Genomic DNA, 15332 nt, shown 5'->3' on the forward strand with positions numbered 1-15332 from the left:
CCTGCTGCCTCCATCCAGGACGCTCAGAAGTGGCTCCTCAAGAACCGCTTCAACTCCTACACCAGACTATTCACACACTTCTCAGGTGTATATATATATATATAAATATATACACACACACACACACGTGTGTGTTTGGTTCTGAGTGCGTTTTCCCCTCCTGCTCGTCTTGACTTCCTGACCTTTGACCTTTCTCTGCCTCTTCAGGTTCTGATTTGTTGAAGTTGACCCGGGACGACTTGGTCCAGATCTGTGGACCTGCAGACGGGATCAGACTCTTTAATGCACTTAAATCCAGGTGTGTGTGTGTGTGGCTTATGTGTCTGTCAGTTGAAACATCTGTTGTGTGGGGTTCTTTGTCATTATATAATGTGTGTGTGTGTGTGTGTGTAGGTCTGTGCGCCCCAGGTTGACGGTGTACGTGTGTCAGGAGTCCCTCAGCGAGAGCCCTCTGCTGGAGAGGAGGTGCGACAGCGAGAACGGAGAACACAGCAACCCCTCCAGCTCACATGGTGCGTCACTGTGGGGGTATACTGTGGGGGCATACTGTGGGGGCATACTGTGGGGGTACCTTTTACACGTCTAGAAGAATCACTTTGCCAATACTGTGTGTGTGTGTGCACAGTGTACCACGCGTTGTACCTGGAGGAGCTGACTGCAGCCGAGCTCATCCGTAAGCTGGCGTGTGTGTGCGGCCTGCCTCTGGGACAGATCAACCAGGTTTACCGACACGGGCCCACTGGCATACACATCCTCCTGAGTGACCAGGTTAAGAGCACACACACACACTCTCTCTCTCACACACACACCCTATACATTTTCCTATACATTTCTTATTGATGAAATCTCTCCAGGAAGAGCAGTTTTATTTGAGTGTTTGCATGGCATTTCCATACAGTACACCGTCTGTTACACAACCCACCAGTCCCCCTGTCCAGCTTTCAGTAGAAGAGGGTCTGCCTCAGTCTGCCCCAGTCTGCCCCAGTCTGCCTCAGTGTGCCCCAGTCTGGCCCACCACCACACCTGACTGGTGTTTTCTCTGTTCTGTCCCAGATGGTTTACAACTTACCCGACGAGAGCTGTTTTTTGATCAACACGCTCAAAGGTAGGTTCCTAACCTGGCTCGCTGGTTACGTCAGTAGGCATAATGTCGTATCATGGCAGGGGAAGAAATAGCCTCTGGTTTTTCTAATGTTGATTTGACCTGTGCTAAGCTAGCGCTCGTTCTCTCTCTCTCTCTCTCTCCAGACGAGTTGGGGGAGGGTCTTCACCTGATCCTCAAGTAGCGACGGAGGTCCACAACATCTCCACTCCAGCCTCAATTTAGAGAAGAAGCCTCTTTGTCTCTCTCCCTGCCCCCCGACCCTCTCTCTCCCTGCCCCCCAATCCCACAGACTCTCCCCCCCCCCCCCCCCCCCCCCCCCCCACACACACACATCTCTCTCTCACATTGCTCAGTTGGTTGAGTGGAATGCTGTGGAGACTGACCTAAGCCATGTAAATGTTAGAATCTGACCTGGGTGTGTCCATTGTTTCATATTGAAAACATTTATTAACGTGGGAGATCGATCTTAAGGGAGAGGGGGATGTGGGGTGGGGGCAATGCTTGTGATGCGTGACCTAACTTTGATTTCTATTTTTGTATGGTTGTATGTGCGTTGGGTGAGAGGGGGAAGGGTCATTTAAAGGGGGGGGGGGGGGGGGAAGAGACTCAGTGCGAGCCTGTCAGAGGATGGGAGGATAGGAGAGGGAGTTATGATCCTCACTCACACACAATACAGCCAGTGCTTGGCCAGTGTTCTGTAATGTATAGGCAGCAATGGAAAACAATACTGAAGATGGGAAACCTAGTCCACTCTGTGTGCAATGTGTCTCGTTTACTGTGGCTGCCATTCTGTGGGCTCGGTCTCCCTTAAACACACCCTCTCCTGTTCATATACAGCCACAAGCTAACCTCCACAATATTTGTGTGCGTCTCGTGCAACCTTTTTAGCAGACATGGTGTGTGTACTCAAGTTGAATGCTTTGAACAGACTGTTGCTTTGTGGCTGCTGTTATCAGGCATTATAGAACTGTGGTCAGAACCTTCTCAAGTTGGTAGATTGTGAGGTAAGCCCTTTGTTTGATCATGAGGGCTGATCCATCTCGCGTCACAAGGAGGGGTGTTCTTAGCAGTGCCATGTTCATAGAGCTAGGATTCCAGATTCAGATGGTGGCCTCTAGATCACAAAGCTGTTCCGTCTCCCCTGTGGGCTCTCCAGGTCTGGGGCCTGAGGGGGCCTGAGGGGGCCTGGGCCCCCTGCGATAGATGACAGCACCCCTACTCTTAATGAAAATATGAGCCCGCCAAGTGTTGGTTCTGCCCACATGTTCAAATGTAGGCCAGAGGATGTGATAAAAAGATTCATTGGGAACTTAGACATTTGGAGTAGACTACTTACTAGGGCCTGGTCAGTTCAGATTCCTGCCTGGCCTATTGTCAGTAGGAAAGGATCTCCTACCAAGGTGCTGCCCGCTATGGCCACGCTTTGACCTGGTTCATGTCAGCATGACTCAAGATGTTTCTCTTCATTTTAGGTTTTTATTTTTTACTAAACTTCTTGTAGCATAATGCCTTTGTTTTTTTTGTTTTTTCGTAACATTTACATTTGTAGACAGTTGTGTTAGACGTGTTTCTGGTGCCATACTGCCTGTTGGCAATCATGAGTCATCCCTCATTTGCACACACTTCAAACACGGGCACACGCACACACACACACACACACACATACATCCATACATCCATCCATCCATCCATCCATAGCATAGAAATTTCTCCTTGCCTCCTCTCCCCTACCAGTACTGATTTGAAGCATGGGCTTGTTTGAAGTTGCATGTTTTATACATAATGGACATTTCAAGTTCAGTTAGCTGTCTGTGGGTCTGTTGTCAGTCAGTCTGTGTTGTTGATAGAATATAAATAAGGTGAGAAATTTAGGACAATTGAGTTGCCCACCCACCCCCACCACCAGCCTATTCAGTACAGGATCCAGGAAGCAACTATTATCCAAAATGTACTATGAAATGGACCAAACCAGTTTTGGATAGGCCTAAATATCTCATTGTATTGGGCTTGTAAAAAAAAGGGGCTTAAATGAAGCGGCTTGGAATATAGACAGTACAGGTAGCACTGTAACCACACAGAACGGCCACAGCCTTGTTCACCACTTAAAGTCACAAGTCAACTGCATGATTATTAGCAGTGTGCTGATCTCTCTCTCACCAAGACTGGGACCATATCAGAAGGATTCGTTACACAACGTTTACACAGAAGAGCATTAATTGAGTGGAACAGGTAGAGTATGAGTGTCTTATGTGCAGTAGGGTCCTGCAGCAGCTCTACACATCACGTTTCTGTTTGCCACATTGTTCAGTAACCTGGGGCGTTGTCATGGCCTGCTCCCAATGTACATGTGCATGTCCCTGGTACATCAGGGTGGTACATGTGCGCTCTGGTAGGAATGGGACAGGTGTGTCCAGGGATGGCTGCTCACCCCTAAGAGGAGAGCTGGGGAAAAGCTGAACGGGTTTTTCATTTTTCTTCTTTTTTTTTCTCTGGGCTGGGAAATGTAGCTGTGTGTATGAGTGCGTGTGTTGTATCAAAACATCTTGCAATCATCATTAAGGCTAAATTAGTTTGACCATTTCTGTAGTTCTCTAGAGCTTTTCCGATTGGCATGATCCGTGTTTAGTTTACATTTTTAGTAAAGAGCATGGGGGGGGGGCGGGGGGGCGCGGCATTAAAAGTGGAGCCCTCCCTATTGTTTCCAGAAATAAAAGACCAAGTCTGCACTGAAAACCACAGAACTCAAACTTGATGTATCGTGAATAGTTCTACAACCACAACCACACCCTTCACTTTCTTACAGGAAGAATCTTAAAAAGCACGTTTGTGTTTCACTCCTCCTCACCATAGTCTGGGAACCCCTGCTCCATGCGGCTCCATGCGGCTCCATAGATGTGGTTTTAACCCACAGATCTAGGGACAGGTTAGCATGTTCTACCCTATGTGATTCTTTTTGGTATTTAGAGATAGAAATTTGATGTATAAAAAACATAAAAATACATCAGTCTCACATGCTAAATACAAGAACGCCTGTTGTGGTATTTAAGTGTTGATCGCTGGAGAGCCATTCCCTGGTCTGTTCATGTGTGTTTGTGAGATAAGAAATGATGATCACTGTGTCTTTGTAAAGGATAATGTCATTGATGATGCTTCTCATGTACAGTACAATATTATGGAGATGTCCACAAACACAAACCTCCACTGGAAATTAAAATGGTTTCATAAAGATGTGTTGTCTATGTATATTCTGATCATGTTGCAACTTCACATGTAAACTATGAAGGTGAAAGATGAATCTCTACATAGTTCATGATTTTAATATACTAATGAGCACAATTGACATATTACCAATGTTAATAAATGTATAGGAGTGACCATGATTGGGCCAGATCTCCTCAACTTAACTGAGTAACCAATAATATCCTAAACATGCAAGTCATTCACGGTTGATAGAACAAGTAGCCTACTACAGTAATGCTTAACATAGCGTTCAATGTTAATCCTTTTAAAATATATTGTACACAAGTTTTTTTAAATGCATTGATGCATAAATTTGAAAGAAACTAATATTCAGTTACTAGTCTGTATTGTATTTCAGTGTTATGAACTCATTATTAAAAACTAGTACTTGTTAATTAGATATTAGTAACTATTCCAATTTACCATTCTAATACAAATGAATAATTGATTTAAAACTCAAAAACGAAATGTAAGAATAAATACATACCTGTCACTTTTAAATGGTATAATGCCTGAGGAAAGTGGGTCCCCCCTGTATATTACAGTCTGGCCATTTAAAAAGCAATACAGTGATGCTGGTGATGTATGTTACTGTAATCATGATGTGTAACAAGTTTCATCTATTCACCAGTCTTTTACACTGAGAACACAGGGGGAACATATTTCCCTGGATGCCTGACGAAAGTGGTTCCCCCTTGTATATTACAGACTGGCCATCTAATAAATAATACAGTGATGCTGGTGATGTATTTTACTGTGATCATTGTGTAAAACAAGAACCTTTCGAAACCTTTTTGAAAAAAGAAATTCAATATTTTAAACTTTTTTTTTTTAACTTTTTATTTAACATTTTTCAAACCTTTACAAAACCTTTTTACTACAGCCACACCAATACTTGTGTGAAACAAGCAATACAATTAAGTATTGTATTGTGTATGTATTCACATTGAAATTCAGACGTTGCTCTGTCATCTGTTCTGCTCCTGCGCACCTGTGGGCTAACGTCATCTGACGTTTCACAGCAGAATACAGGAAGTGAAATTGCAGTTGTTTTTGTCCGATTGAAAGCGAGTTTCCCTCCTCTCCGATCTGTTGTCGTTTAATGCGGGCTGAAATGGCGACTTTTATTTCGGTCCCGTTGAAAAAGTCATCTGAAGTCGATCTTGTTAAACCACTTTCAAAATTTGTCACGGCTACATACCCAGCTGGTGAGGATCAAGTTGAATATCTTCGGTCTGTAGAGGAGTTGAACAAGCTCCGCAAGAGTGCTCTGGGGAGGCCGCTTGACAAACACGAGAGCTCGCTGGAGATCCTCCTGAGGTGAGACATCTTCCCAACTTCGACGCAATGGGAGCTGTGTAGCGTTGGTTGCTAACGCTAGCATGACATACTTTTAATCTGTGCGGAAATACATCTAGCCGCACCCTGGTTTGTATGAACAGCTAGTCTAGCTACCTACAACTAGCTCGTTTGCTCGCTAGCTAGGTTTTACGTTTCGTGTATATGTCTAGTTTCGAACATTATTTATACCAGCTTTACGTGGTACTGTTGTCGAATTGTCAATGTGTATTAGTTGCAGTGAGGAATTACTTTAGGCCCATGTCAACATCCTTTGTTTACTCGCTGCCAATTTAGCTACATATCCAGCGGACTGACTGATGTCATAACATTTTCATCCTGGCTCAAGTCATCGTGTGATACAAACACAATTTAAAATGTATTATTTTGGCGAAATCTTTTGGACTTTAGTTTTAGTAACATTTTGAGTTAAATATTGAGAAGGATTAGAATCGAACCCTGTCTAATTGTAATTTTTAAGTGGTTTCAAAGAAGTGAAGGCCATTGAACAGATGTTTGTGATTTTAACTGACTTGGGGGTCAAACAAAATTCAGATTGGCCAGGATGGTGTCAGATTGTTTTGCATAGTGGATCATGGAGGAAATGGGGATGCGATTTGGTTAACAAAGGTTGCCTAGCTGTGTTGCTCAATTTAACCCATGTTGGAACTTTGGGGGACTGTGTAAAACAGCGCCCAGTCCTTGGGAACTTGCTAACTATTAAAATGAATAATGAGCTGACACTCCTTTATGATCGTGGTATTGATTCCAATCAATTACCACGTAAGAATGATATATTAGCAGTCCATGAAAAAACAAAAAAACAAAAGTCGAGTAATAATTCTACAGATGTGTCTGCAGATTCACTAGAGTCTATGCCCACCATGCCCCCTGGATGCATCTTACCCTCATCAGTTACATACCTGTTCTGTTCATCTAGGTAGTGGGGACGTTAATGACAGGTAGACTTTGCTCTGGCTTTCAGCCTAATACATAACAGACCGGTGTTTGCTTGCTGAGCATTGTGAATAGGCAGCTAGGCCTACTCATTGTATGATTGTTTAACTTCTACTTAGTTGCATTGCAGCGTTCTAGTAGCTTACCCCCAATATAATAAAGCTGCTGTAGGGAGTGGGCTGGTGAATGCCAGCACGTTAGCATTCTCTGGCTAAATCTCTACATAGCCTACTAGCACCACTCTGCTACTTTTGAGTGGGGTGCTGAATGTTAACATTGTACCTCCTTGGCTCTTTCCGAGGTCAGCCATGTGCCAGGTTGCTATGGCAACATTCCCCATTCACCCAATGCCTTTCACAACCCCAGACAGACGGCCATTGTGTCACCTTGGCAACCGCTGTTTTGTTCTGGAAAGTTTCGGCTTTCCTCTCTCTCTCTCGCTGTCTGATCTCATGTAGTTGTTAATCCCGATCAGAGCGCTTCCTCTACAAGGCCTATATACCCACTAGACTGGGAGGGAGAATGGTTTATTTAACTGTAAATAGGGGATTCCTAGTACTCTGTGTGAGTGGTCACTGACCCAAAATAGAATGTTCCAGATTGAAGCCACCGAAGGAACTGTCGTGTTTGTGTGTGTGTGAGTGTGACTCGGCACCACTCCCCCTCATGATCGCATTACCACAGCGATGACACACATAGGGAGGTGAATCACATGCCACTGAACCCTGATTGGTCAACTTCTTCCCTCCTTCTCAGGTACTATGACCAGCTGTGTGCCGTGGAGCCCAAGTTCCCCTTCTCTGAAAACCAGGTAGAGTGTGTGTGTGTGTGTGTGTGTGCGTACGCGTGTGTTGAGCGTGTTAAGAGTGTGTCATGAGGTCAAATATGTATTTCTCTCGTCTTGCAGCTGTGTTTAACCTTCACATGGAAAGATGCCTTTGATAAAGGATCACTGTTCGGAGGGTCGGTTAAGCTGGGTAAGATTTCCTTGTCTTGATGCACGCGCTGTCACACATGCCTGACAAAGTGATGAGTATGATGATGAGTCATTGAACCGTGTATTCCTCCACTCACTCCACGTCTGCTTAAAGTATGCAGACACGTGGTGTACTAGGGCTTCATTAAGAAGGTATATCAGTCTCATGCCCTTTTCTCTGTAAGGAACTGGACTGATGGTTTCTGTGTGTGTGTGTCTCACTAGTTTTAAAGGGGATGTGTGTTGTCAGGAACATAATTACATCATAAACAAGGACTGCCTTTTGTATTGATCCACCTTTTCTGTTTACCAGTTGATTATCCCTGTGTTTACTGTGAAAAACCACTCAGCAGGATCCTACTTCCTGTCTGATGTTACTCTCTCTCTCCACTCGGATGACGCATAAACTCCAAATCTTAGTCTGATGTCACAACATTGTTGGAGACTGAACTTTTCTTTCCACAATGTGTGTGTGTGTGTTCTAGCTTTGGCCAGTCTTGGCTATGAGAAGACGTGTGTGTTGTTTAATGGAGCCGCGCTAGCTAGTCAGATCGCTTCAGAACAGAACCTGGACAGCGACGAAGGATTGAAGGCTGCCGCAAAATACTACCAGGTACTACTTCGAGAAATCAATACTACCAGGAAGTATTTTGAGCAAATAAGGTGCTAATCAGACACTGCAAACCTTTTTAATCTCTCTTTTTCTCTCTCCCTCTCTCTCCATTTCTATCTTTCTATCCACCCCAACTTGTCCCCGTCAAGCTGGCCAGTGGAGCGTTTGGCCACATCAAGGACACAGTGCTGTCGGCCCTGAACAGGGAGCCCACCATGGACATCTCCCCTGAGACTGTAGGAACCCTGAGCCTCATCATGCTAGCCCAGGCTCAGGAGGTCTTCTTCCTGAAAGCCACGTCAGGTACACACACACGCACACGCACACACTCACACACACTCCCTCCTCTCTCACTGCTTATGTTGCACCAAATGAGGGCCTTGAACTCCTTTCCAGGAAAGCCAGATTGACATCAAAATAAGGAAAACATTTAAAGGAATACAACCCTGTAACTTTGAGTGTTCTAGTTTGGAATCTAACCTTGGCGACTCTTTACTGTGCAGATAAGATGAAGGACGCCATTATTGCTAAACTGGCCAATCAGGCGGCAGATTTCTATGGAGATGCCTTCAAGCAGTGCCAGTACAAAGAGAATCTCCCTAAGGTATGTGGCCAGTCGGCAGTCACTCAGTCTAACCCTGCAGGCCCAGCCCTGGCATCAGCAGGGCAGTACATTAGTGTATGACACTGAATTGGGAGGTTTTGTGTGTGTGTGTGAGGGGGGGGGGGGGATTGAGTGTTTCACTGTGTGTGTATATTTCTGTGCATTTGTGGATGTGCAGGATGTGTGTGCACTCTCTGTCCTGAATGGTCCATTTCTGGGTACTTTTCAGCATGTTTGGGTTTGAACTGCTTGGGTAGCTCTCTGACTGGATCTCCACCACCTTTTAACTTCAGGCTGGACTCTCACAGCTCAATAACTGTAACTCAAACTGTTTGTATGAAATCTTGCTGACCTGTTGTAGTGCATGACTGATAAGTGAGCAGACATACAGCCACATACACCAAACGGTGAAGGTCAGGGATAGAAACAGTGTTTCTCTGTAGACAGAGCAAAGTCCTGGATGGGTCAAAACACTAAGCATCCCTAATTGTTTGGTGGTGGTTTGTGTGTATGTGTGCATCACTGTTGTGTGGAGGACACTTGGTCCATGCATCGTCTGCTAAGTGGAGAACACGGGAACTCAATTTAATTTAAAGTTTTCTTTGAGTTGTTTTCCCCCTAACACCCAAATACAAACACACACTAATCAGCTCCTAAACCTGGGACTTGCACAGTGTTGCGGCCGCCATGAATAAACACGGGGCTCCTTACGATGTGTGGGTGTAGGGAGCCTGCCCCGATGAGAAACACAAGCCTGATTTAGCCCTCCTGTCACAGGCAGACACAACTGCTGTCTTTAGTCTGGCTCCATAGCAAACTGGGATGGGCCAGAGTCGGCTGGAGAGGCAGACTGTGTGGGAGGATGCTCTGGCATACACGTCTCTTCATCCCTGTCGCCTCCACACACCTGTCTGAATAAGGACCAGGTCTGATGACCTGCTGCCCACGTACTGTCACACCTCTGGGGATGTTGACACTGGCTCCCAGACAGAACCCCCCCCCCCCCCCACCATGGTTTCAGCTGGGAGGCTGGCCAACAGTGGTTCAGTAAGAGCAGATGAGGAGACGTTGAATGAAGGTTGAGCTAATGTTGCTGGAAGGTTAATCACTCATGGCCTGTTCTGTTTTTTCTCCTGTTATCCTCCTCCTCCTCCTCTGCATCCCTCGTGATGGTGGTGGTGTGTGTGTGTGTGTGTGTGTGTGCGCGCGTGTGCGCGCGTGTGCGCGTGTGCGCGGCTGTTCCCGACTGCTTGTGCCTGTTTGTGACTGGCTTTTGTGACGTGGGTGCCGTGTTCGTGGTTCGATATCGCCGGTGTGTCTGTGTCCGTGCTGTTCCGTGGTTTGCCCTTGCGGTGTGTGTGCGTGTGTTTGTTGCTCTGTGGTTGCCTCTCCCTGGTCAGTATTTTTATTTTCAGGAGGTACTGCCAGTGCTGGCTGCCAAGCACTGCATCATGCAGGCCAACGCTGAGCTGCACCAGAGCATCCTGGCCAAGCAGAAGAAGCGCTTCGGAGAGGAAATCGCACGTCTGCAGGTACACAGCATGACATCACAGCATGACATCACAGCATGACATCACAGCCCGATAACCGGAAGCTGCTGAATTACACCAAACTGCTCACCTTGAACTAACTACAGAAAACAAATACCAACAAAGAACTACCTCTGAATCTTATCCCACCTGTTGGTACCCATAAGTACTTATGATATGTGGCATTGTAAAATGCCCGTTAGTTTCCTCTTTGTCCCTTGGAAGAAAAACACCTAGAAATCTCTAGCTTGATCACTTACTCTTCCTTCATGACCCTGTAATCCTCCATGTTTTTTTCTTCTCCCTCTGCCCATCGTCCGGTCTGTCCGGCAGCACGCGGCAGAGCTGGTGAAGACGGTGGCGTCACGCTACGACGAGTACGTGAGCGTCAAGGACCTGAGTGACAAGATCAACCGCGCCCTGACCGCCGCCAAGAAAGACAACGACTTCATCTACCACGACCGTGTCCCCGAGGTCAAAGACCTGGAGCACATCGGCAAGGCTGCGCTGGTCAAGTCCACCGCCATCGCCCCCCCGCTCAGCCAGAAGTTCACCGGTGAGGAACCACACACACACATCCACACTCAGCTTGTTCACTAGAGGACCACTAGGGTATGGCTAAACAAGCAATGCCTTGACACAGGGTGACACCTACAAATGTCTCAAAAGTTGTAACACTTTCTTGCAAGTTTTGAAGCACTAGTGAATGCAGATGTGTGTGTGTTTTCAGACCTGTTTGAGAAGATGGTTCCCATGGCGGTGCAGCAGTCTATGAGTATTTATAGCCAGAGGAAGGCTGAGACAGTCAACAGACTGGTGGGCACCATGAGAGAGGCCACCAACCTCTGCAATGGGTACGTGTGTGTGTGTGTACAACTAGGTAAAACCTTTCCGTGCGTGTGAAAGGTAACATGTCGTTGGATCCCGTGTTGGTCTTCAGTGTGCTGGCGTCTCTAAACCTGCCGGCGGCTCTGGAGGACCTGTCCGGTGATTCGGTCCCACAATCCATCCTGGAGAAGGCTCGCGCCATCGTGCAGCAAGGGGGGCTGCAGAGCATAGAGCAGCTGATCAGAGATCTGCCTGAACTGCTGACACGCAACCGGGAAATACTGGATGAGGTACACACTCCAACACACACACACAAACACCGCTGGATCTGAAGCAGAAGTGTGTGTGGTGTGATCAGTGGTAAATGTGTGTGTGTTGGTCTATTAGTCTCTGAAGATGCTGGACAATGAGGAGACCACCGACAGCGAGCTGAGGACCAAGTTCAACCAACGTTGGAACAGAACTCCCTCCGGAGATCTCTACAAGCCCCTGAGAGCAGGTAGGCACACACGCACACACACACGCACACACATGCACACACACACACTCTGTAAGCAGTTACATAAAGCCTATGACTCACTCCACATTAAAAGGCTGTATTGACAAACCTTGAACACGTATATTTTGACATGAACGGAAATCTCTCTCTCTCTTTCTCTCCTTCCTTCCCTCTATTTCTGTTTCACCCTGGGGTCCCTCCAGAGGGGGGGAACTTCCGCAGTGTGTTGGACAAGGCTGTGCAGGCCGACCAGGTGGTGAGGGAGCGTTACAACACACACTGCGAGATGATCGCTCTGCTGTGTAAACCTGAGGCTGAGCTTACTGCAGCCATCCCCTCTGCCAACCCTGCCAAGACCCTGCAGGGCAGCGAGGTGGGGGTGTGTGTGTGTGCGTGTGTGTGTGTGTGTGTGTGTGGGTGTGCGTGTGTTAGTGAGAGTGTGGATCAACTGAGTAGGTGTTCAGGTGACCAGATTAGCGTGTGTGTGTATTAAACCTGTATATATTTATAACACGTGTGTGTGTGTGTGTCTGTCCTAGGTGGTGAACGTGCTGAGGTCTCAGCTCGCCCAGCTGGATGAGGTCAAGAAGGAGAGGGAGGGACTGGAGGCCGAGATCAAGGCGGTGACCTTTGACATGACTTCCTGCTTCCTGTCGGCACTGGCACAGGACGGGGCCCTGAACGAGGAGCAGCTGTCACTCAGCCAGCTCGACCAATCATACGGAGCCTACAACCAGAGGGTGCAGGCCAGCCTGCGGAGCCAGGAGGAGCTGCTGGGACGCGTGCAGGTGGGCGAGCGGGGCTGAGAGGGAGGGAGAGAGAGGGAGGGGGAGAACAGGAACAGACCACACAGACTGACTCTCTTAACTTCCCCCCCCTCTCTCTCTTTCTTTCTTCCCCTCTCTCCCCCCCTCTCTCCCCCCCAGACGTCCCACCAGGAGTTCAGCAGTCTGAAACAGTCCAACTCCGAGGCTAACGACCGCGAGGAGGTGTTGAAGAAGCTGGCCTCCGCCCACGACAGCTACGTGGAGATCAGCAACAACCTGCGCGAGGGCACCAAGGTAACCGTTTCCCGGGGAACCGCGGAAAGGGTTACCAGGGCGTTGCCAAGAAGCTCAGCTGAATAGTCTAACTATGCTTTTCTTCCTCGCTTTTTGATTTATTTCCTTCCCCCTCTCTCTCTCTCTCTCTCTCTCTCTCTCTCTCTCTCTCTCTCGTTGTCTCTCTCGTTCTCTCTCTCTCTCGTTGTCTCTCTCTCTCTCGTTGTCTCTCTCTCTCTCGTTCTCTCTCTCTCTCTCTCGTTGTCTCTCTCTCTCTGCAGTTCTATAATGACTTGACAGAGATCCTACTCAAGTTCCAAAACAAGTGCAGTGACATCGTCTTCGCTCGCAAAACAGAACGTGACGAGCTGCTCAAGTATGTCTGGGTTCTGACCACCACCGTGTCTGCTTGGATCTCATTGGCTGAAGCTGAGCCAAACTGATTTGAGGACGTTGTATTTTGGATGAGTTGGATGTTGCAAAGCATTACCTTTATCATAGTGACTAATGATGTGGTTGTCGTGGTAACCCAGGGAGCTGCAGCAGAACATTGCCAAGGAGCCAAGCGCCCCTTCCTTCAACGTCCCTGCCTACCAGAGTGCCCCCGCCCCCGCTCCCGCCGGCCCCACTGCTGCTCCCAGGACCGTCTTCGTGAGTAGCCAATCACAACTTGATTAAGAAATGTAAACCAGGAAGTTGGTGTTGTGTTGAGTCTGTCATTTATGCTTAAACTCTATTTGCTGTCTCTCGCTCTCTGTCTGTCTGTCTGTCTCTCTTTTCCTTTCTACTAAGGCCCAGCAGCAGCCTGAAGTCAAGCCCCAGCCCCCAGCCAGACCCCCTCCCCCCTCTTTCACACCCCAGGCTGCTGCACCCGGCAACCCCCCGCCCAACGTTCCCGTTCCTGGTAACCCCCCGCCCATGGCCCCGCCCTCCCAGGCCCAGGGACCGCCCTACCCCACCTACCAAGGCTACCCAGGGTGAGTGCTCTGCCAGGAGAGGAACCAGCTCCTGTTCAGCCCTGCTAACCACCCTGGGGTCAGGGAACGCTACATGGATTGCTTCCATATTTGCTCTCTAATAGTCATCTTGTCTCTTTTCTTCTCTGTGTGTGTGCAGGTACTACCAGATGGGTATGGGCTATAACCCTTTCGCTGGCTACAACCAGTACAACATACCCTACATGCCCTACCAGGCTGCACCAGGACAGGCGGGCTATCCTGTACCTCCCCCCAACCAGCAGCAGCCCTACACCTACCCCCAGCAGCCTCCCCAACAGCAGCCCTACTACCCCCAGCAATAAGCCCCGGCTCATCTCTACCCCCTCCAGCTCCCGCTGGAACAGACTTGCTACCCCCAGCAATAACTGTCAACTCCCTCCCTTCTCCTCCTCTCTCTCTCTCTCCCTCCCCCCCTGCATCCCCCTCTCATCCCTCGCACCTCTCCTCCTCCCTGCATCCCTCTCTTCTCTCGTCCTTCTCCTCCTATCCTGCTGATGGCAACCAAACTGTGGGAGGGGAGGAACTGCGTCTGGGCAGCACTGCACTTCTTCTTAACACTCCTCCTCCTCCTCCCTCCTGTTCTCAAACTTTGGTTCTCTTAACCTCTCTGTCTCACTTTATCCCTTTACTCACTCTGCACTTGTTTTAAGAAAAGAAATCTTTTTTTTTAAACCAGTCCTGTTTTTGTTTCATTTTTGTCTCTTCCACTCTCGTCTTTGTGAGCTAACCCTGTTTTTCTGCATACCGTTTTTGAATAATTTAGCTAATTCTTTATTTAAATTGAGGCTTTTGCGCGTGTTCTAATGTGACTCCTCGTTTGTGCTGGATGGCTGTAGAACACTAGAGGAGTCGCCCCGTGGCCAGGAGATGGCACGTCCCCTTGCCGCTGTGGCACGTGTCATTTGGGAATGGGGGGGTGGAGGGAGGGGGGGGGGGGGGGGTGGTCACGGAAGGGAGAGCATGTCCATATCATCGTTTAAATTCCCCCAAGCGCCCCACTACTATATCTCCTATATCTTATTTTTGTAATGAATACTGATGCATCACTGAGGTGTAAGCCAATAGAAACGCTCGGTAGGTTTTCTAATGTAGACAGAGACCACTGAGGGGGACGCCCTGTCTCTCTCTGTCTCTCTCTCTCAACCAGGGAATGTTGGTATATTTCTGTTTTACAATCAGAGGCTGTACATGGCTGTAGATGTGGGAGACCAGGTTATATTATATATGAATATAAATGACTCTGTATGTGGTTAACCAAACACTGTGTGCTCTTTGTGTTTCTTTGGTTCTAATGTGATTAAAACACCTCCGTATGTTAGCCAGGTATTGGTAGTCTTTTTTGGGGTCTATCTTCAGGGTTTACATTTGACATTTTGTTGATGTTAGCAGTCAGTGATTCACCGTGACGTAGTGCATAGTAAGGGAACAGGGGAAGAACAGCTCTCAGAAGTGTATAGTTCCAACAGTATTTCAGTGGTCAGTGTCAAAGGATGGTCTATTCATTAGCCACATCACAAAGTAACCACATCTCGGCTACCAGGCACAAAATAATTGTCTTTTAACTACAGTGGAACAACAATCTCCATGACAGTATTTCTCAATCCT

General features: G+C 47.7%; 2 protein-coding genes across 8 annotated transcripts in view; both read left to right on the plus strand.

The window, feature by feature from the left end:
• Positions 1 to 1407, plus strand: part of ubp1 (upstream binding protein 1) — an 8481-nt gene extending 7074 nt beyond the window's left edge. For 3 of the 5 annotated variants that reach the window (XM_047019456.1, XM_047019455.1, XM_047019458.1), the window contains exons 11-15: positions 1 to 85; positions 208 to 298; positions 394 to 512; positions 626 to 768; positions 899 to 1047. The exon at positions 1 to 85 is cut by the window's left edge. In XM_047019456.1, the coding sequence (XP_046875412.1) occupies positions 1 to 85; positions 208 to 298; positions 394 to 512; positions 626 to 768; positions 899 to 1027 (567 nt within the window). In that variant the 3' untranslated portion in view covers positions 1028 to 1047. The other 2 variants (XM_047019457.1, XM_047019459.1) reach the window with 1 other exon arrangement.
• A 3971-nt stretch (positions 1408 to 5378) lies between these two features.
• LOC124467189 (programmed cell death 6 interacting protein) lies at positions 5379 to 15045 on the plus strand. 3 transcript variants are annotated; one of them, XM_047019358.1, is made up of 18 exons: positions 5379 to 5665; positions 7397 to 7451; positions 7548 to 7617; positions 8102 to 8229; positions 8379 to 8532; positions 8733 to 8833; positions 10234 to 10365; positions 10696 to 10918; positions 11093 to 11216; positions 11303 to 11480; positions 11578 to 11689; positions 11893 to 12062; positions 12229 to 12477; positions 12616 to 12750; positions 13011 to 13105; positions 13263 to 13380; positions 13522 to 13706; positions 13846 to 15045. In XM_047019358.1, exons 1-18 carry the CDS (start codon positions 5448 to 5450, stop codon positions 14027 to 14029), a joined length of 2631 nt encoding a protein of 876 aa, XP_046875314.1. In that variant the 5' UTR covers positions 5379 to 5447; the 3' UTR covers positions 14030 to 15045. The 3 variants fall into 3 exon arrangements, with proteins under 3 accessions (XP_046875314.1, XP_046875315.1, XP_046875316.1); XM_047019359.1 differs by having other exon boundaries at positions 13531 to 13706; XM_047019360.1 differs by having other exon boundaries at positions 10249 to 10365.
• The last annotated feature ends 287 nt before the right edge of the window (positions 15046 to 15332 follow it).

The sequence above is a fragment of the Hypomesus transpacificus genome, chromosome 4 (assembly GCF_021917145.1).
Source record: "Hypomesus transpacificus isolate Combined female chromosome 4, fHypTra1, whole genome shotgun sequence".
Taxonomy (NCBI): domain Eukaryota; kingdom Metazoa; phylum Chordata; class Actinopteri; order Osmeriformes; family Osmeridae; genus Hypomesus; species Hypomesus transpacificus.